The 21,811-nt window shown below is 37.2% G+C and overlaps 2 protein-coding genes across 5 annotated transcripts; one reads left to right on the forward strand and one right to left on the reverse strand.

Annotated features, from left to right (window-relative positions):
- LOC109226925 (E4 SUMO-protein ligase PIAL2-like) lies at positions 634-9,017 on the reverse strand. 4 transcript variants are annotated; one of them, XM_019391860.1, is made up of 15 exons: positions 8,921-9,017; positions 7,866-7,931; positions 6,749-6,814; positions 6,561-6,643; positions 5,912-5,963; positions 5,750-5,821; positions 5,440-5,507; positions 5,278-5,326; positions 5,098-5,182; positions 4,917-5,018; positions 4,649-4,700; positions 3,468-3,519; positions 3,001-3,117; positions 2,044-2,931; positions 634-1,487 (listed from the first exon to the last, which is right to left on the reverse strand). In XM_019391860.1, the coding sequence occupies exons 2-15, from the start codon at positions 7,902-7,904 to the stop codon at positions 876-878; spliced, it is 2,337 nt and encodes a 778-aa protein (XP_019247405.1). In that variant the 5' UTR covers positions 7,905-7,931; positions 8,921-9,017; the 3' UTR covers positions 634-875. The 4 variants fall into 4 exon arrangements, with proteins under 4 accessions (XP_019247405.1, XP_019247402.1, XP_019247404.1 ...); XM_019391857.1 differs by having other exon boundaries at positions 634-1,520; XM_019391859.1 differs by having other exon boundaries at positions 2,032-2,931.
- LOC109227809 (putative 3,4-dihydroxy-2-butanone kinase) lies at positions 7,917-20,390 on the forward strand. Its single transcript, XM_019393003.1, has 21 exons — positions 7,917-7,921; positions 8,106-8,191; positions 10,455-10,528; positions 10,640-10,703; positions 11,424-11,536; positions 11,625-11,672; positions 11,903-11,974; positions 12,134-12,223; positions 13,201-13,374; positions 13,759-13,842; positions 14,520-14,575; positions 16,349-16,479; positions 16,549-16,641; positions 16,954-17,018; positions 17,384-17,527; positions 17,614-17,657; positions 18,387-18,470; positions 18,567-18,640; positions 18,725-18,837; positions 18,923-19,018; positions 19,950-20,390. The coding sequence occupies exons 1-21, from the start codon at positions 7,917-7,919 to the stop codon at positions 20,073-20,075; spliced, it is 1,836 nt and encodes a 611-aa protein (XP_019248548.1). The 3' UTR covers positions 20,076-20,390.

Genomic DNA, 21,811 nt, shown 5'->3' on the forward strand with positions numbered 1-21,811 from the left:
ATATCGGACAGAGATGCCAAACTTCAGATCTGTAATCAGTGTACTCTTTTGTATTCACCTTTTTTGATCCCCTTTTACAAAGTGTTCTCCCTCTATTTATAAGGGACAATCCCCTTTTAAACCCTAAAAATGTACAACATCAAGAATATTCGAAAAGCATATTCCTACTGTCTCCCACTATGCTTTCTTCCACTACGCTTACACTACGGTAGACGCCGTACATTCGTTAACCACTTTTGGTCGCTGCCTTATATAACGACCATGGGCCGCTACATCGTGATGACCTCGTTCAATATCGGTCGTTAGACCTATCCAATGATGTCATTTATGTAATAGTTGTAATTGGATTTATGATATCACTTATGTAATGACACGGTCCATATTAGGAGAGATAGCATCTTTTTATTTATATGAAGGTGACGTTCTATTTTTGTTACTATAAGTCAGTCATCCATATTTGGAATTTTTCATTAAATTTTTTTTTTTGATAAGGTTATTTGGAATTTTTCATCTTTCTTAGATTTTCTTAGTTAAATCGCTTTCAGGGAAGATAGAGCGTAGTTTTTTATACAAATCAAAAATCGGGTTAATTTCACATATGGCCACTAAGCTTTACCTAGCATAATAGTAAAGTCATAAAACTGTTTTTTGCCACGTCATATTAACCAAACTATACTCGCCATAACATTAAAGTCAAAATGTAGTGCATGAGCTAGGAGAGAGCGGTTTCTGGACTTTAATTTTACAAAATAAATACACCACATTTCCCCCATAACTGAACTATAACACCAAACTAGGTGTCTGTACTGTAAGGTGACCATGGAAGCAAAATCAGTTGCGTTATATACACTGTTACCTACATGCCTGTCCTAGTTCTACTGCATTCCCGAAGAACGATCAGGTAAAACGCCTGAGACATCTGGTGCATTGGCTGGTGTTGTGGATGGATGATTCACAGGCTGGGTACTATGAGCGCCTCTATTAGCCAAAAAGACTTGCAGTTGGGGCGAAAGATTAGGTGGGACAGATGGTCTGGGAGCTTGAGTTTGCTGTGTTGGCTGAAGTATGTACTGATTCAGTGCTTCAGAATAAGCTCGTCCAGAGAGGCTTCCACGCATACGGCCTGTAGGGCGCCAGTTAGGATCTAGCTGGACATCCCCGGAACTATCTGTCCTTGTGACTGGTGTTGTGCCTCCTGTACTCCCCCTCTGGTCCCGGGCCAATGGTGTCCTAAATCCGTCAGAATTCCCAGGGAGTACTGGAGATGCAGTTCTAGGAGTCTGAACAGGCCTCACCACCTGTGTGGTTTGCTGAGTAGCGACAACTCGGGTGTGTTGTCCGCCAGCAAGACCTGTTGCCCGAGTAACACCTTGTGAACTTCCTTTCTTCAGTGCTTCCCATCTATCCAAAGTAGCTTGTCGGGTCAGGCCTTCAGACTGGCTCATCGGGTAGGGTGTTCTCAGGTTCGGAGTTTGACGGCCAACAACCTGTTGAGATGGTTGAAGAGGAGCAAGAGAACGCTAGCATAAGGAAAAAGGATAATTAGAAGCCATAGACAACAACAACAACAACAACAACAACAACCACCCAGTAAAATCCCACGAGTGGGGTCTGTGGAGGGTAGTGTGTACGCAGACCTTACCCCTACCCCGAAGGGGTAGAGAGGCTGTTTCCGAAAGACTCTCTGCTCAAGATAATAAAAAGAAGACAAAAGGAGAGGATATTAGAAGCCATAGACAGTAGACAGAATAAAGATATATGCAGAGACAAAGGAAGTTGGATATATTATAAGCAGCCTCAAAAGAAGAAAATCTGTGATAGTAAGCAAAACAAGCAAAATTAGGCGGTCAAGGAACTCCTAGAAAGTTCAAGCAAACACGCCCTATACAGACAGGTGATGATCTTCTCAACCAGAGCACATGCAATGTTTCAGCGATCACACCTGAAGGAAAAATCTCACAGACCAAAACCAGCAAAGAAAGACTTACAGTTTAATCACAACTTAAAAGATATAGCTGAAAAATTATTCACCTGTGCACTCACCTTCTGTGGTAATGCTGACGAAGTCATGCGTGCCTGAAGCAGATCCAAGTCAGGAACGGAACACTGCTGTCTCTCCAAGTCACTTCTTACATTGGAACCATCCAATGAAACAGTCGGCAAACCCTGAGTAGCTACTGAAGGACCAGTATGGAGCAAGGGATTCATTGCGCTTTGTTGTCTCTGAGGAACAGGAGTCTGCACCTGGGCTGGAAGCGCTGAAAGAGCCTGAACTGCAACAGGAGTTCTGTTTGCATGCCTCGCTGCAGATGGAAACCTTCCATATTCGTTGCTGATTGCAGAGTTTCCAAATTGGAACTGTTGTAACTGCATCATATCAGAAGAAGATAGTCCACTCTCAAGTATAGAGGTTGGAATAAGAGCATTTCCTTCAGGATTGAAAGCGGGAGATATTGCATCTGTCAAAACAGGTGGTTGCAACAAGTTGGTTCTAGAAGGCTCAGAAGCACTGCCATTCTGCAAACTGGACAAAGAACCTGATGTCCCTATTCCACACGAGGACATATACATTCTTGACCAGAAATCGTCTGCCATATCAGAACCACCTGTATGATCGATTTCACTTGGATTATTCACAACAGTTGTGTTCTGAACATTAGAGTGAATATTAGGGATCGATGGGAAATTTTTACTGTCTTCAGTTTCAGAGGTAGCCATTGGATTTATTTCATCATCTATAGCAGTAAGATCCATAACATCAGCGGGGGTATTTGAAAAGCTATCAGAACCTCGCTGTGGGCTATCTTGAGTAAAGTCAGGAATTTTATCCCTGGGTTTCTCAGAATGGTCATCACTTTCCATGATTGCCTTCCATGAACCATCTGAGCTGATCATGACGTCGGTGACATCCTCGCCGACCTCTTTCAAAACCTTTAAAACAAAATCAATGTTACTTCAACAGGTAATTTGTGTAAAGCATAATACAGAATGCTAACTTGCCTTGTCCATATCTTGATCGATACGAATATCAGTGAAACACACATGCTGATTACAATGAGGACAACGCCACGATGGTCTCCTTGAATTTATGTCGACATAGTTGTCAAAATCAAAACACTGCCAAGAAAAACACAAAGAGAGCAAACCAGTAAGAGTAGGAGAAGTGGGGAAGAAATAATGACCAAAACAAATATCACATAAATTCCGCACAAGCTACGCCCATGAAGCTTCTCGCTAGGATATTCTTAATTTAAAACATCCATCAAAGCTAATATGAACCCATATATATCAGATGTCTTTTGGAGGATCAGCCATGTCCATAATCCTAACAGATTAAAGAACTTAAATAAAAGCTAATGAAAGACGAAAAGCAGAGGCGACCTTTCAACATGCATGCCAGCTATAAATTACTCTAGCATGAGAGATCGAATAATAATTTATTATGGATCATACAAAAGGACATGCACCTGAAGATGTTTGCAAGAATGTCCTTTAACTGGAGTTTTAATACGTTTGAAGCTGTAAAGGCAAAGAAAAAGTAATCAGTAAATTTAACACACCACAGCCGGCATCAGGAAAAATTGAAAGGTAAAGAAAGATGCGTAGGGGCTAGTAAAAGAGGTAATTGCACTTGGACTTCCCAAGGTAAATTACAACCATAAGGGCTCTCTGTTTTGAAAAATTAGAGATATATCACCTCTTAAGTTGACGGCCAACAATCTTATGAAATGACCAATGCACCATTATTTATCAAAAGTAAATTATGTTGACGCAAAACAACACACGCTCTTTTATGACATTGGTGTTCGTGCCAGCTTTCGCACACCTCGGCTATTCTACCGGGTACCTGCTACCCCCACCGGTAAGGATAAGAAATATGATTATAAATTATGCAAGGAAGTACTTTATCTCAGTCATTTCTTTGCCATCAACCCCAATTCACACACCAAAACTTTCATAAATGTAAGCATGTTCCTAAATGGATGGGGAAGAGGATTATGATAACTCCAGGAGTCCTTATTCGTTTAGAAAGTCTTAAAGATCAGATAAATGAAGACAATCATCCTGAAACAACAAAAATCTTAAGGTACATATATTAAAGTGACTCTAATCAAATTCACAGCTAAGGTGATTCTCTCTTTCTTTCTAGATGAGAGCTAACTTTTTATCATTGATATTTTATGATCAAAATAGGTTTAGAAATACATAACATAGGCCATCAACTTACTAGAATGGCAGAATAAGACCCACTAGGTTTCTTTTTCTTGCATACATTTTTTTGTTTTTTTTGGTGGTGGTGGTTGGGGGGGGGGGGTGGGGGGGGGGTCTTACCAACCTCTAATAACTGAGGGTACCAAGATGGCAGCCATGTCATCGTAGAAGAAAGCACAAAGAGCAGTGTCACTTTGAGTTTGAGGTAATAAGGGGGTAGAAAGAGAGACAAACGGGAACACGGAGATTTGCGTCTTTTACTATCACCATCAACGATGAAGCTAATCATGCATATCAAATTTCTTTTATTAATCATCATCACATAGCAAAGAAGGACAGAGAGAAAAAGAAAAGTTGCACACATGTCAAGAGAATGGAAGCCACTTCATAATGACAGCCATATCAATTTCCAAAGTAACAAAGATTAGAAGCATACCTTATGGGGCAATTCAAAGAAATTCTTGATGGCCCCTCAATAATCTCAGAATCTGCATCAACAAAGTAGTGTATTAATCGTTTCTCCTTATAAGGAGTTCTCTTCAGACTTCCCATTTGGGAATGGTGGGAATATAGAACTTGAACAATACATCTAGCGAAATGGGCTAACAAGAACATGTAACAAACTCAATACAGAAACACCAAAAACTTTGACAAAAAAGATCTCAGTAATATCTCTTCTTGTGAAAAATTGAATAAGAGCAAACCTGGATCGACGGAAGAAACAGGAGGCTGCTCATAATCAGGGAGTGTGGCCTCAACAGGGGTAGAGATCTCACTCATGAAGGCAACAGCTATGATATAATTTCCTGCACAATGAACACAGAGAAGAGTTAGTACTATACAGTTTTGGAAAAAAAAAAACGGGGAATGTATCTTCAAACATACCATTAAATTGGCCCACAGCTTGAAGAAGATTTGTTCCAAATTTAAGCATTTGAGGTACAGGAGTTGGAAGCTGAGGTCCAGAGCCCTAGCAAAAGAAACATAATTTAAGTAATTTGAGCCCCAGTAAAACATTAGACATCCCTATACAAACACATCCCTAAAGTTATAGCGGTAACAAACCATTAACACATTACTCCTCCACCCCACTGCCGTCCCATTTAGGAGAAAGCTGCACAAGTGAGATGAATGGCAATCAGAATTGTCAGAGGAATTTAACATGTCAAATATGGAGTCAATAAGCCTACATCGTTACACTCAGTAAAAGATAAAAGATTTTCATACTTCACTTGAGGAGGCGTTATAAGACATAGTGAGTTCTCCAGATTATCTATTTGTGCAACAAATAATCTCTGCAGAATAAAGTAAACATAAAAATGAGCAATATTTTCCAGAGCTAACCAGGGTCTCCAACTTTGACGAGTTGCTGGAATGCAAAATAAGAAGTCAAGAGCAATGAACATATGAATAACAAAATACTGGTAATGAAAGCACACACAATGTCCTCAATAAAAACTGAGACTCTTATGTGCCTGCTGCAAAGGAAAAAAGATACATAAATGTAATTTATTGTAATATATAGAAGTTTTCTTACTACTTTCTCTCCTTTGGAAAGATTCGTATTCTTCGTTATTTGGAAATCATTCACGTAGGCACCAAATCCAGGCTACAAGATGACAAAAAAATATGGCATCAGTATCACCAGCAATACAATTACACTAGCTCACTGGACACGTCCAAGGGGATGTGTTTTTACCTTGGCTTCCAGGAAACAAATTATCTGACCCATTTTCATCCGTGGATAAAATCTGCCAATTCGAAGCAAGTGATTTTGTAAGAAAAAGAAACCCAAAACTAAGGGCTATACCATAAGGCACATGACATTATGTAAGTTGAATGAGTTTTGAATTTATACACTCTATTCAGGCTCTTAGTAATATGATAAAATTGATTTAAACACCTCTAGGTCTCTCCTCTCCTCTTTCTGTTTTCCTACCCTTCCGACATGGATATACTGTCACAACTAATTCCTGAAAAAAAAGATTATGTCCTATTTCAAACCCAAGCTTTCTAGTTCATTACACTGTCAGTAGCTCATAGGATATTTGACATAAGCAGGCATCCTTATCATCACTCTCCTATGCAGTCTGGTACCATAACAGCAACTGAAGTATTTTAACAACGAAGGCTTGGAGATTATCCAACAAGTAGAAGATTTTAGGATAATCCCTCTTATATGAACTTTTAAGTTAGAGAAGTGTAGCATCAAATAAACCCCCAAGTAAAACCACAAATATTTTTTATGAAAATTAAACTTTGATCTATAAGGAAGATTATTCATGTGAGATAAGTTGAGCATAGCATGAAAAGATTCAGAAGATGTCATTCAAGGACAAGATGCTTACCTTGACATTATCGTTGAGATAATTGTCAGAGAACTGCTTGGTTCAGTTTTAAAATCTAATGTACTGCAGAAGCTGCTAGAAAGCTAAATATGCAAACAAAAAAAGAAAACAAAATCAATGTAACATCAATTTCAAGTAGCAGAGATAGGTAAGCACCAAGCACATAGCAAATCAGGAAGCTTATCAACCTCGTTTGCAAGATTACGAAGTTCTTCAGTATCTTTCTCCGTAAACCACCCGCTGAGACAAGCATTCTATCAAACAAAGAACCTGGTCAATGAAGAAATTGCAGAAAATGCCAAGAACATGCATTTTTAAGGCAGTTAAACGTGGTTATCAACAAGCTAAAGTATGTCCTGGAAAATACCATATTACTTTCATAAACAAACAAAGCACCAACCTAGGCTTAGAGCTTTGCAGCATATTTCATTCACAATAGTGGAAGATAGAACCACTCGACCCAATTCACAGGAAAATTTCATAGGAGGAAATCTTTATCCATCCAATAAATCTACTAAGCCTCAACACTAATTGGGTTCGGCAATATGAATCGAAGCTTCTTGGCACTTGGGCCACCACTATAAGCTTATATCCCTCCTCTATAATTCTTCTATTTGGACCCACTTCCTTCCAACATAATAAGTAATTTGTCTTTTATGGCAGATTAGGGTTCTCTAGAACTAGAGTTTCTCTGCCTGGACAACGCCGTTATTAAGAAGAAAAAAAAGTTCTCTACAACTACACTTATCCCTACCCGGACATAATATAAGTGTAAGAACAACAAATAAACCTTAATCCAAGAAAAACAAATAAGCCTTAATCCCATAGGTTAGTATTGCTGATATGATCTTTTACCTCCATTGTTTTCTATGTTTAGCTAAATCCACGTTGAATCCTCGTAGAGATTGCAGTCTTTTGGTACGAATTTCTTTCATGAAATTTTAGGTGTACATCCCTTTTTAGCCATTCAATCCTCATGGTATCATACCAATGGATTTATGTATTTGGAAATCCACATAGGACATGGTTAAACCATCTCAAGCGACTTCTCATTTTACCTCTATGTGTGCTACTTCCACCCTTTGTCCCTAATGTGGTCATTTCTAGTCGAATCTTTTAACTAAATTAAGCTTAATTTGACATCAACTGCATATAATACCAGTAGAACAACCAAATAACTTGACGGTAGTCTATTTTGAAGAAATGAAAGCTGAACCATCACTTGCATGTAGGTGATTGAGGAAGCTAGCAAAACACACATTCTTTCAAAATTATCCCATAAAAGTTGACTAGTTTCAAAATTACCTTAACAGAAATCATAAGGACCATGACATGTGCTAGCATTGAGGAATCACAATGGCGTCTGCATACCTACATCGAGCAATGAATTTAGCAAAAGAAGAAATAAACTTCGGTTATTGATCTGATAAATAGGTAAACTGTTACAGATAGGAAACTATGGCTATAAGAAAATTTATACATTTGGATTGAAGAGTACATAATCTTTGCAAACTGGATTATACAGATCACATTGTTTGCAATCAGCCAACGGATTGCAGCAATTCACAGCTCAATTAGAGCAACATCAATAGATTTAGAGCTAAAACATGATGGGAAGGGCGATACTGCATGTAAATTAACTTACTCTAAACGATTTTACAAGTCTTCTATAGTTCTATAGTAAATTGAAAACAATGTGATTAACAAAAGAGTACCATACTTTGGGTACCCACACCAAAAGCACAAGAAGAAGGCTTCATACTACCCTAGCATATAACCATATATGTCGCACCATAGCCAGCAACTCCCAGCATCACAAATACATCCAATCCTCCTTGGCCAAAACCCAAGTGTTTGACAGCCAAGAAGACTGGGATTTTCACTGAAGTCATAATCTGCCAACCAATGAACTCGCTTCACTTTTGGTGTTAACTATTCTATTTTTGTTTGGCAGCCTACCAGCCTCGAACTCTTGACCTAGTGGCATGAAGAGGACTCTCTCAACCATTTATGAACAAGAATGGCCGGTCTTTTGGTGTTAACTATTCTAGTTGTTGTACCATCAGCAGAATTAAGAAAACATACTTACAAATTACCCATGAACTAATCTTTAGAAAATTACTGCTCCATAACCCAAGTTAACATTATAAGAACTAAGAATGAAAAATGCTTTTTCGATCAAAGAGTACCAGATTAGATGAGGTGATCATGAGCTAGTTGATTGGCACTTGAAGGTATATTATCGAAACCAATACAACATGTATCCTGATTTAACATTAGCGCTTTATGCTACACAACTCATAATCAGATCAATGAAGTTATTGCAATATGATGAAATCGGCATCATGTTACAAGAGTACCTGTTTCACCAGTAGAGGTAAATCTTGAGCTTTATTTGGAACCTCCTGGTTTGCAATGGCAAAATCAATGCCTCTGCATTCATCAAAGATCAGTCACTACTATAAACAGCTTACATCAACCACTACTATTGAAGTCTTAGAAAACCATCTAGGCAAATAAAACAGCTTTATAATTTCATCTATCTGCTTCTAAACAACTAAAACTCTCAAACTGAATAAGTAGCCACAGATTAGACTCCACATTCTTCTCGGAATAATCGTGTTTTGTTAATCACAATTAAGCACAATACACTCTGTAAAATGCATCAACATCCAAATTTACATACTTTTAACATGCAATGGCAAAAAATTCAAAGAAAAAATGAGTAAGCACCTACATATTAAGCACAAAAGAAAAATTAACGTGAGAGCTAAATATTCAAACATATATGAGCAAAAGAATCTAGATAAAATCCAAAAATCGAAAAGATGCGCTAATATCCCCAAAAAACAATTTATGCACGAGCTCTAAAGATATAAAGGAAATTTATTAAACCCCCAAATATATTCTTTGGGTACATGATAATTGGCATTAGGTATGCAACACAAGAAACCGACCCCCGAACGAGCCTAACTTGAACTTGTGCCATGACTGAGATGGCATGCGGGCTAGGACGTCGTTGCCCAAGCAGGGATCTAGCCTAACACATGCCACTCACATAGCATATGTTCCCTAAAAGCATGACTAAAATTCAATAAGTTCAAATTTTAAGCACTAAAAGCATTTTCCCTGAGAGAGCAACTAAAATTTTGAAAAAGAAAGAAGCAGAAAACCTAGATATTAAACAGAGTACACTAAAAATGCATTAAAACCCCAAAAAACTACACAGGGAGGCTAAAATTTCAATGAAAAATGAGGAAAAACTAGACATCAAGCAGAGTACCATAAAATGCAACTATTTGCCCAAAATAAAGGCACGAGTTAAAAATTCCAACAAAAAAAAACTAGATATTAAGCAGAAGAAATTCTTTTTTGAATGCCCGAACAATCTGCTTGGAAATGAAAGCAACTGAGTATAGTAATAAGACACTTGTAGGTATTCAAAGAATTACTAATTTCTAATAGTTATCACAACAAACAAAATAAGTTGACATAGAACCTGTATACAGACCATACGTGGTCGTAGGGGAATTAAAAGAAAATGAAATGTTTTGTTTTCCCCTAGTATATTTTAGCTGGGCTACCTGTTGTTGTGCTTAATTTACATTAAAGACAAATGAATAGTATTGTATTGAAAGGGACCTGAATAGTGCAGAATGCATATATAAGGTTCATATAGCTGATGACAACCAATTTTGAATTGAAGCATAGTTGAGTGATATCCTGTTCTGTTTCAATGTGTATGTAGGTACTGTTATGTGTATGATCTATATTGGCATAATTAAATGCTATATGGTTCTGGTGAAAATTATTATAGGTGTTATTGGTCATATATGGTATACAAAAAGCCTAAATGTTTATTTTCTGTAGATACTGAAGTGAAATGATTTGCAGATGTTGTGATAGAGTTCATTGAGGGACTTATTGAGACCTATCCTGGGTTGCAATATCTGGATGGTTTTCCTGAGGTGATCCGGCTTTTGTTACTTTGTTCACTCTTTTTGTTTACATGTTGCTATACTAAGATGATAAGTGTTCCAAGTTGGTCTAACATGTTTATCTTCTGTTCTGAAATCCAGGTTAAGGTTGTCTTGCGTGCTGATGTTTCTGGGGAAAAATATGACAAAGTTGCGGTCATATCAGGTATTGAATTTGAGCTATGCTTCTGTCTCTATTTCAATACTGGAACTTGCTTTTTATTAGTAGCATTGGTATTTTTGCATTCAGAGCTCCATACATGAGTTGGAAATAGATGAAGCTTGACAAACTAATCTAATTGTATAATTATGAAATTATAAAGCTTCTTATAATGAGTTATACTACAGGTCTCTTATGCATTGCGTGCTCACCTCTTCTGAAAGAAAATAGCAGTTGTTTATGAGATTCTTATAATCATTTTTATTTGATAGAGCAACAGTTTTGTCAATGTGGTAAAAAATTCCCGGTATAAAAGTGGCATGCAAGAGTATAGGACCTAAAAAAGACATGGTTCTTTACAAATAACACCCAAACATATACTAACAGAAACCTCATGGATTCACCAAAGGTTTACTAGAAACAATAGACACGCCCTCATCTGCACAAATTATTTTCCACACCTTCAAGGCTCTCTTTCCTTTCTTTTCAGATTACCCACATAATAGTCAAAGGAACTACATCCCATCTTTGTATCTTCTTTAACTTCTGAAAACCCAGATGTACGTCACAGCCTTGCCTATAGCCGTCATTTACTACTAATATATAGGAATATTAATGACTAAATAGTGTTCTTAAGAATCTCAAACTCAAACTTGGGATGTATTGTTGGAACTTCAGTATGGCGAAGTGCAGTTTAATCAGGTACCTTGGTACTTCTATGATTAGGTGGTGGAAGTGGCCATGAACCTGCCCATGCTGGATTTGTTGGAGAAGGGATGCTGACTGCAGCCATCTGTGGGGACGTTTTTACCTCTCCAAATGTTGACTCAATTGTTGCTGTATGATATAATATTACCCCTTGATTAGCACATGGTCTACATATGTTCTTCCTTGATGATGTCTGCCAACTAACCTGATTCAATGTAGGGCATACGAGCTGTCACAGGTCCCATGGGGTGCCTTCTGATTGTCAAGGTAGCACGAATCCTTGTTGTTAATTAATTACTCTCTTGTTGTCTAACTCTGGCTTTTAGGTTTAAATTGTGTGAATAATTCACGTAAAAGATCACCAATCATCATCCTACTTTTGATTAAACTGGAATGTTTACTGTGACGAGAAATTTGTCGTGGATCACTATTACATTCTTCACTTTTTGTCGTAATGAAGTGATATAATGATTAAAATGTATTATGGTCCCTTACAGAACTATACTGGTGATCGATTGAATTTTGGTTTGGCTGCTGAACAAGCTAAATCTGAAGGTTACAAAGTAGAGGTATCATTGTGATATTAATTTCTAGAATTGTTTTCTTGATATTGTTGTTATATTATTATTGATGATGATGATGATTGGAGTAGCTAATTAATCATTCAAAAACTGGAAGATGGGGTTCACACTGATTTCACATGTATATATATCTCTCTTTGTCACCAGATGGTAATTGTTGGTGATGACTGTGCTTTACCACCTCCAAGAGGCATTGCTGGCCGAAGAGGTTTGGCAGGGACGATTCTTGTTCACAAGGTTCACAATTTCTATCTTTGTGCATGTCTTTTAGATTTCATTTTAGAGGGCTCAGATATTTGACTTAAGTTATTGACTGATTGAAGCTGGTACGATATTCCACAGTTCAAATCAAACTTCTCCTAATGATACCACCTATAAAATATACAGGAGTTCTTCTTTTGTGTGTGTCTCCCCTTTAAAAAGACATTAGTTAGGACATAGTTTACCTCTTGGTGGTTTCTGAAAAATCAAAACTTGTTACTTTCCTTTTCCATCTCCATTTTCTTTCTTGGTATTCTATCTGAGACAGATAGTTACTGATAATAAACATTTGAGAGTGATAGATCTTTACTAAGACCTCCAACTCCTAAAAGCTAAAAGAGCCTATTAAAGACTAAAATAACGTATACAGATATTTGCTCATGTATACTAATCTTCACACCTACTTGCAAATTTCCATCCATGGTGGCCTTTAACTCTTTTGGAGTAGCGAAACATAATGCCAACTTGATTTGGTAAAAAAGAAGATACAGCAACGAAAATTTCTTACTAAGGTGATTCTAGGTGTATGTCTATCATCCTATGTTTTTGCACATTTCTCTTTTTTCTCTTTTGGGTGTATCTATGTGTGTGCTTTGGGGTTATTTTGGGTGGTGGGGTGTGGGGGGCCAATTACCAAAATAATCTAGAGAGCACCAAATTTTCATTTGCCAAATTGTCGTGGTCTTTTGACAAGTTGCTTCTTCAATGCTTTGTTATAGAGGGTATGTGAATTGATTTTGTGCTTCTTTCATAACTATACATACTAAGAAAAAGACCAAACTGGTCTTTTCTATTTCTTTGTTGAATTTAATTTCATGTGAGAGTGGCTTATTTGTGGGCAGCAATCATTTTACCTATACGTCTCGCAGTATTGAAGTTTGGTCAAGTCAATGCAAATGTAATTGGTTTCAGTTGCTTTTCTGCTGATCTTTTCTAAGTTTCACTTATCTCAGGTTGCCGGAGCTGCAGCAGCTTGTGGTCTTCCTCTTGCTGACGTTGCAGCTGAAGCAAAACGTGCATCAGAAATGGTTGGGACAATGGGTGTTGCATTATCTGTTTGCACATTGCCAGGACAGGTGACATCAGACCGTTTAGGCCCAGGAAAGATGGAGCTTGGTCTTGGAATAGTAAGTTCTCTTCATAGGCACAGGTGTATTCATCTATATATTAGGAATGGGAAGAAGTTGACTAAATCATGCTTTACTAAATGAAACATATGATGTTACATTGATGTTTCGGGGAGACGTGATAATCATGTGAATTACCTTGGATGCCATGCATGTCGTTCATATCTTCTCTGTCTATAACACTTGGTTATTCGGTGTTGCTTTTTTCAATGGTAAGAGCAGTTGGGTCTTTTGAAATGTGTGTCAAAATTTGCAACCTCTGTGCTACGGTTGAAGCTTCCAAGATCTTTTGTGCGGGAGCGGTTAAGTGCTGACAGACTATTAGAATTCAGTGATCTTTACTTCTGCATTATCAAATTGTGTGCACTGTTTTCTCTTTTCCAGCACGGGGAACCAGGAGCTGCTGTAGCTGACCTACAACCAGTAGATGTGGTGGTTTCACATGTTTTGAAGGAGATTTTGTCATCGGTATGTGACGAGTGTGAAATTTTGACTTGATATACACTAGTACTTGATGCAGTAAAAGTTTTCTGATTGCTTGAATCATCACCCTGGACTGGAAAGGATGAAGTGAAATCAGTTTTAATTTTGATGAGATAAATTTTTGTGCTAAGACAAACTCTAAAAGTGAGTGTAAAAAGCTACAACCATGTAGGGTTATGATCTTTGCACATTAATGTACACTATAAAACCCCATGGATCAAATGATGAAGGTTCGTAATATGTTTTTCCTTACATTTTCTTGAAATAAGTTAGGTTGGATAAAATTTTGATTAAATGATGAAGATTCTTGTAATAATGAAGACGGAAGTAGAAACAATGTTTGAAGTTATATTGTTATGAAACACATTAAAAAGAATCATTCTGCAGTTAGATCGATTATTAGTGAAAAATAAAAAGAATCCAATCAAAAGAAGTAGTGAAAGGAAGGAACAAAGAAAAAAGAACACCGGTTTTAGTTCGGGAGCTTTTATGCGATCAGTCTATCTTTTTTCATGTTTGCATTCTTTCAGTGGAGGTAGTGGGGTGATATTATATGGCAATTTCTTTAATGCACCCCCTTCCTCCTAACAACCTGGTGTCATTTAGCTTAGTTAATGACACTAATTATGCAGAAGGAAGTTTCACTGTCACACTCTTTGTAGGAGACCAACTACGTTCCAATCACACGTGGGAGTAGAGTTGTGCTCCTCATTAATGGGTAAGTTTGAGCCTTATTCCTGTCTATACATGCCTCTGTCAACACCATCCTCCAAGTATTTGGAGCTGGTTAGTTATTCCTTTCTGTTTCTGTTTTGTTTTGCCCTGCTCATCCTTTCCGTCTCTTAACATTTTTGGTTGACGAGGCAGACTTGGTGGTATAGTGTTTAGAAGTATATTATGGTAGCATGCTTATTCAGGGATTGTTGCAGGAACTTCATTATTTCCATGTATTTTGTCCCTTGTGTTTCTATATTTTTCCCTTGAATGCTCCATTTGGTATTTTTGGAATACTCAGTTAACCTCATGAAATTGAGAAGTGAAATCATTTTACAACATATCTTCTTTTTTAAATCAGTCATTTTATGCTATATCTTTTTGAAGTGTATTCTTTAATCTGCTGCAGTGATCTAGAAATGCTGGCAAGTTTCAAGATTTTTGCTTAAACTTTCTGTTTAATTCTTTTCGTGATAAAAGCAGCAGGTTTTCTACCACTGATGGTACCTTAATATCATAGACAAAATACTCAGGGTTTACCTCACATTTAAGCCAAAATTCCAGCCTTACTGTCTAGGTCTTTGAGAAGACGGAGAAACTTAAGCTAATAACAATGTAATATTAAATTAATGTTTCAAAACTGTTTTGTTAAATATTTTAGTTGGTCTTTTTTGTGAAAGTTTACATAGAAACATTTATTCAAGTTGCATGAAACTGGCATCTTTTTTTTATATCACTATTTTGCTCGATTCATACTGTTAAACATGTTTGTTATGACAATCACAGCAGGTATTTTACTTGGTTTTAGTCTAAAGGCTGAGAGAGGTGTAACATGTTATTGACATACTATCGTTCCTCTGCGAATTCTAGTTAATTGTTCCCGGAATTATTACTATGAAATGAAGGTTGATTAAGGTCTTTCTTTGTCTAGTTTCGCTGAGTTCGATTTGGATCTATATCAATCCAACAATTCTTGTAAAGCATTGGAAAGTACTGGAAACTCTGAATTGTTGACCATCAATGCCTAAATGTTTTATGAATATGAGTATGTGAAATCTATATATACTCTAGAAATAGTAAATGGATGGATTGACTTTGCATTATGGCGCATCATTGACTTGCTATGACCATTTGGTGTTCGTGAATTGCACAACAGGATGTTCATGTACTCTGGCCATTACTTCCGCTGCTCTGCCATTATCATCCAAATGTTTCTTGAAATAATGAACTATGCTTCACAAGCTTTATATTAGTCTCTCTGGCCATTACTTCCTCTGCTCTGCCATTATCATCCAAATGTCTCTTGAAATAATGAACTATGCTTCATAAGCTTTACATTAGTCTCTGGGTTGATCGGGTTCATTTATTGCTTGACTTATTTTTCAAATCAATGCAAGCAGAAATATGTTTGAATCTGAAAAGTTTCATAAAGCTGAAAATGTTCAAATGGATATCGTTGCATTCATGGAGACTTGAACTTTGCTTTGGATGATAACCAATTTAAAAGCAGTACTGGAGCTAGGCTTTGTGCTTGAAGCTTTTGAAGATTGATTTATTTCAGTTCTTTTTTATTTGGGAGAATTCACTGTACTCATTGATTAAATGATAGATTTTCATATATGTTTTGGGAAAAGGATGTTGGCGACTATCACTATGTCATCTAATCCATTTTTCTAATTATTTAATCACCTTCTCTTGGAATTACTTATTATAGAAGGCAAGAAACTTCGAGTTTCTCATTTTTGTTTTTGTTTTTTTTCACACTTATCTACTGCAGATTAGGAGCAACACCATTGATGGAATTGATGATTATAGCTGGCAAGGCTGTCCCAGGATTGCAGCTTGAACATGGTCTAGCTGTTGATAGAGTCTATACAGGATCACTTATGACTTCACTTGATATGGCAGGTATGTCAGGTTTATAAGTCCTTTTTATTTGCCGAACAACATTCATGTTCTTACTTCAGTTATATGCAGGATTTTCAATTTCTGTAATGAAGGCTGATCAAGCAATTTTAGACCGTTTAGATGCTCCCACTAAAGCTCCAAATTGGCCTGTTGGTGCTGCCGGTCAGTTTCTATATGTCTATTATTGCTCTTCACTATGTATGGGTGGCTCGTGGTTTCCCTTTACAGTATTTTTATCTCTATACAAGGAAAGAATGAACCTGGTGTTCCCTGGTTGAATACTCCCTCACTTGTATTTGTCTTGGAAAAAGAACTAGAGTAACAGAGAGAAAAATTCATATTGGATTTTTCGCTAGTATCCTCTTGTATCTGTGGGCGATCTAACTACCTTATAATGCCTGCACCTTTTGTAGATTTACCTGTCTAAGCTAATAAATCTGCTTTACTTACTGGAAGTTAATTTTTGTTTTCCAGGTAACCGACCTCCTGCAAAGATACCTGTTCCGCTTCCTCCACCACATTCTATCCAGAGTGACAAGGTATGCCAAATATATGGAAGGTAATTGCATTTCTTATACTATATGTACTTTATATCTACATATTATTTGCTTTGAAGGCACTGATCTAAGCACATACCTCCAAATAAGGGCCTAGTGTCACTGATAGTAAGTATGCGATTGAACAGTCCCTGTCCCAAATGTCAAGTGTAACTCCCACTTGCAAATCTTCTACAGATTTTGAGGATGGGAGAGACAGAATAGCATATTTTATGTACTGTTGCAGATCAATACTGTTTATAAATAACGCTATAATTCCAACTCTTCTAACTGTTACTTTTTAAGTACTATTAACTGTTTTACATATTCATAAAATTATTCTTATGTCTTTTTTTTTCTTTTATCAGACATTGAGTCGGCCTGAAAAACTGAGCTCTCTGGGTCATATCCTTGAGGCAGCTATTGAAGCTGCAGCAACTGAACTTGTAAATCTCAGGGATAATTTGAATGAGTGGGATAGCAAAGTTGGTGATGGTGATTGTGGTTCAACTGTAGGTTTTTGGATAGCATATTTGTTTCCCTCAATTTGTTTCACGGTTATCTGCATTTAATAAGCTCCTTCGTTGTGAAACTGCAGATGTTCAGAGGTGCAGTGGCTATACTTGAAGACATGAAGAAGTAGTGAGTCTTCTTCCCTAGATTATTTCCTCGTGTAGTGTCTCCAAGAAAGTAAAAAAGGGGGCAGATTCTTCTTCCCGAGATTATTGCCACATACCCTCACTCCTAGAGCAAAAAAGCAAGGCATCTGCCTCCCCCTTTTTCTAGGTTTTTAAAATCTCTTGAAAGATTGCTTAAAAGCAAAGTTTAGTTACTTTTCCAATTGTTTTTCCATGTTTTCCTGCTTGCACCAGCTGTGGGTGGTTATTAGTTTCAGCTTGCACATATCTACTTGCAGCATTTTTAGAATCTTAGTTCTGCTGCTCCTAGGATATCCTTATAGTTAATCGTTGGGTATAAATAGATTTCATTTTTGAAACAGGGAGGTAGAAATTTCTGTATGAGCTAAAACACGTTAGATTTGTGAGAGACGGCTTGATATGCCAACTGAAGTTCTGTTCAATTTGCTTAATAGTCAATTGTTTTGATATGATATGACAAATTAGCTGCTTTTATGTGCTTTTCCTTTGGTTATTTTTATTTTTATCTTTTCTTCTGTGTTATTACCTTCTATATTATCTTTGTGTCTTATATGGTCATTGCCCTCTCTTTTCACTGTAAAAGGTGATAAAAGACCTTCCAATTGGTTTTAGCAAGTTTGCTGTTCAAATTTGAGATAGTTGCATAACAACTCTGTAATTGAGGTGTATAGAAGATTTTCCTCTTGTCCTTTCTGAACTATTTTTTGTGCAGCTATCCGCTGAATGACCCTGCAGAAACAGTCAATGAAATTGGATCTTCTATTAGAAGAGTAATGGGGGGAACAAGCGGTATCTTGTAATGCATTTTCTCTTGATAACTATACTCTTCTTTCTTTCAGCCTAGTTTTTCTTTCATATTAACAGCGTCACTAAAGATCTATCTTTATAACAGATATGATATATTCTGCAAGGCAGCATATGCAAAGTTGAAAGCAGATTCCGAGTTGGTTATCACAGCTCTGCACTGTTAGTTGACTCCTAGACTGTGAAGACTTGATGTTTGTTGCTTCAACTCTTTCTTTCTGTATCAAACAGCTCTTTTTTTTTCAGGGGCTGATGCACTTGAAGCTGCTATCGCTGCTGTTAGTAAATATGGAGGAGCTCGTGCTGGTTATCGCACACTTTTAGATGCTCTTATTCCAGCATTGTCAGCTCTTAAAGAGGTCAATATAATATCTTTGATGATACGTCGTTTACAGTTTTTTCCTGCAAACCTTATTCATAGAGATTTTTATGCATTGGGAACAGAGGTTGAGTGCTGGGGACAACCCTGTGGATGCTTTCATTATTTCTGCTGAGGCAGCAGTCGCTGGAGCCGAGTCAACCAAGCACATGCAAGCGCAGGTATTATCACTGTATTTACTTCAAATATGTTGAAAGAAATTGCATACACGGTGCTTCAGTGGTTTAAATTCCCAAATATTTTACACAGTGATGGTGGTTAGACACAACAGCACAAAAATGTGTGAAGCTTAAACATATTTTAGAAATGGAGTGACTGTAAAGTTCTTTATACACGTTTTTCTTCTTTAATGACTATACACCTTAAACACCTTCACATCCCTACAAAAATGTGTTAATATCCTTCTCTAATTGGCTCAAATCCACATGGAATTAGACTTGAGGAAATGATTAACGTATCTATTCAAAAACTTAATCTGGCTTTATAGGTCTGACATAAACAAAGATATTACAAAGATATTTAAAGTTTACTTGGATTTCTAATTCCAGATCCATAAAGAAATTTAGTCATTTTCTATATTTCCATATTAAAACCTGCTTTGCCTGATAAACCCAAACTCTTAGAATATGACTTGTCCAAAGGGCTTTCAAATGATACCTCTAAAGGGTTTAAAGTAAGTTCGGGATGCCATTTACTGTTTTAGGTATTCAGAACTAAAGTTTGAAGTCTTTGTTCTTATCGGTGAAAATTCATATGATTTGGTGCTTTCTTGAAAGATAATTTGATTACTACCAGACTTCTAACATATCTAATGTCAAATAGATTGAAGATTTTGATGGAGATCTGGACTAGGCTGTGTCAAGAAAATTTCAAAGAACGTTATTTTATTGGAATCCTTAACTGAAAATTTTGATTATTAATTTTCTTTTTACCTGTCTTCCTCTGAATGGAGATAATGGTCGTTGAAATTTTAGAGGAAAGAGGAAACTGATAATAGAAAAGATTGTCTATTTGTAATGTTCTGTCTTACTTTCTGTTACTTGGCTGTCAATTTCTTAGTTCAGTGAGGGTCCTAATCAGTTGGTTTTCTAGGCTGGCCGTTCAACCTACATACCTGGAGATGTTCTTGCTTCAATTCCTGACCCTGGTGCCATGGCTGCAGCTGCGTGGTACAGAGCTGCTGCTTTAGCTATAAAGGAGAAGTATAATACATCATAAGCACATTTAATTGGCCATACCTATACTTCCTGCAGGAATTGGTTTTTCTTTTTCTCGAGGAAGAAACTAATCCAACAATTTTTTGCTCGTAAAATTTGACGAATTAGCTTTCCGCTTATGCAGTGCTGCATAAAGCCGAGAGAGTGTAGAAATGTATGTTACAGTCCTTTGTATACAGTGTTCTCAGTGAGGAAAATACAATGCCATGTAGAATGCCATACTCAAATCGGTGCACGTGATTGTAATCTTCATTTTAACAATGAACTTTTCAACTAAGCACCATGAACTTTTCATTTTACAACTTATTTTGATTCTCTTTTTGCTTGTATGCTACCCTTCCCTTTTGTCTCTGCTCTTGTCGAATTTCGTATTCCTGCGGCATTATAATCTGGTGGAGTCGAAAGTTTTTTTCAACTTGTCTAAAAGTCCAGAAACAAGTTGGAGTGTAATTTGAACTACTGTGTTAGTCATCTGTCATTGAAGGTGTCGGAAGGCTATTTGTTAATCTGGTGGAGTCGAAAGTTTTTTTCAACTTGTCTAAAAGTCCAGAAACAAGTTGGAGTGTAATTTGAACTACTGTGTTAGTCATCTGTCATTGAAGGTGTCGGAAGGCTATTTGTATATAATCTTTTTGTAGTTGGTCTTGGATTTCCTTTTTTAGCGTTCCCCTAGGAGTGCTGGAGCATCTCAGTTTGATGGAATATATTCTACTTTTCTTCAAGTGATGGACCTAGTTATGATTATGCCATTCATCAGTCTCGTAGAATTGTTAGCCAACAAACACGGTTTGTATTTTGGGGAACCGATACAATCTTATCAAGTAACTTAAAAATTCATCAATTGCAGTAAGTCCAATATGGAGGTTAAAAATAATGTTTAGCTATCAAATGAATGTTTTTAATTTATAGTTAAGCGGAACTGAAAATTAGATCAGTCGATAGTGATTGTACAGCTTAATCATTGAAATCAATTTAGACCAATTAAAGGTTGGATAGACGCAGTATTAAATATTGAACGTTATATCTCTTTTTGTTCTTAGGATAATAATCAAAACCTGGCATTTAAGATTGAGAAAAGAGGTTACTTAATGTTTGTTGATTAAACAGTCGCAATGTCGAACTTTAACCGACACAATGAACGGATGACAGTTTTAAGAAGAGAGAAGAACACGTGGTCACCTTTTAGAGTGCGGTGGCCAAGACACAGATTTATTACGTGCTCCTTAGGAAGTGTGATAGAAGTCTTTGCTCGGATTGCAAGGTTATTCCGAGTGAGAATCTCTCGACGCAGCATAGGTTCTTTGTGATGGACTTGGAGATTATGAGGAAGAGAAAGAGGAGAGCTGTGCATGGTCAACCTGAGATCAAGTGGGAGTCTTGACTAAGGACAAAGCTTTGAAGTTAGGCGAGAAATTGGTGGCTATGGGGACTTGGAGGAGTAGAGGGGACGCGATTAGTATATGGACCTCGACAGCGAATTTTATCAGGGAAGCGGCTAGAGAGGTGCTAGGGATCTCGAAGGACTACTCTGATGGGCACAAGGGGGACTGGTGGTGGAATAAAGAGGTCCAAGAAAGAGTAGAAGTTAAGAAAGCGGTGTATCTGAAGTTGGTGAAGAGCAAGGACGGGGAGGAGAAGAGGACGAATAGGGAGTGGTACAAGAAGACCAAGAAGGAGGCAAGTTAGCTGTTACGGCAGCTAAGACTGCGGTGTTTGGACGTTTGTATGAGGAACTTA

This window comes from Nicotiana attenuata, chromosome 6 (genome assembly GCF_001879085.1).
Source record: "Nicotiana attenuata strain UT chromosome 6, NIATTr2, whole genome shotgun sequence".
Classification (NCBI taxonomy): domain Eukaryota; kingdom Viridiplantae; phylum Streptophyta; class Magnoliopsida; order Solanales; family Solanaceae; genus Nicotiana; species Nicotiana attenuata.

Coding starts and splice junctions, on each gene's coding strand:
- LOC109226925 (XM_019391856.1), bottom strand. CDS start 7,904: ATGCTAGCACATGTCATGGTCCTTATGATTTCTGTTAAG. Junction 6,644..6,748: donor TTCGTAATCTTGCAAACGAG/GTTGATAAGCTT, acceptor TTGCATATTTAG/CTTTCTAGCAGCTTCTGCAG. Junction 3,520..4,648: donor TCTTTGAATTGCCCCATAAG/GTATGCTTCTAA, acceptor TTGCCTTTACAG/CTTCAAACGTATTAAAACTC.
- LOC109227809 (XM_019393003.1), top strand. Junction 13,375..13,758: donor TGGAGCTTGGTCTTGGAATA/GTAAGTTCTCTT, acceptor TCTCTTTTCCAG/CACGGGGAACCAGGAGCTGC. Junction 17,658..18,386: donor CTTGAAGACATGAAGAAGTA/GTGAGTCTTCTT, acceptor TTTTTTGTGCAG/CTATCCGCTGAATGACCCTG.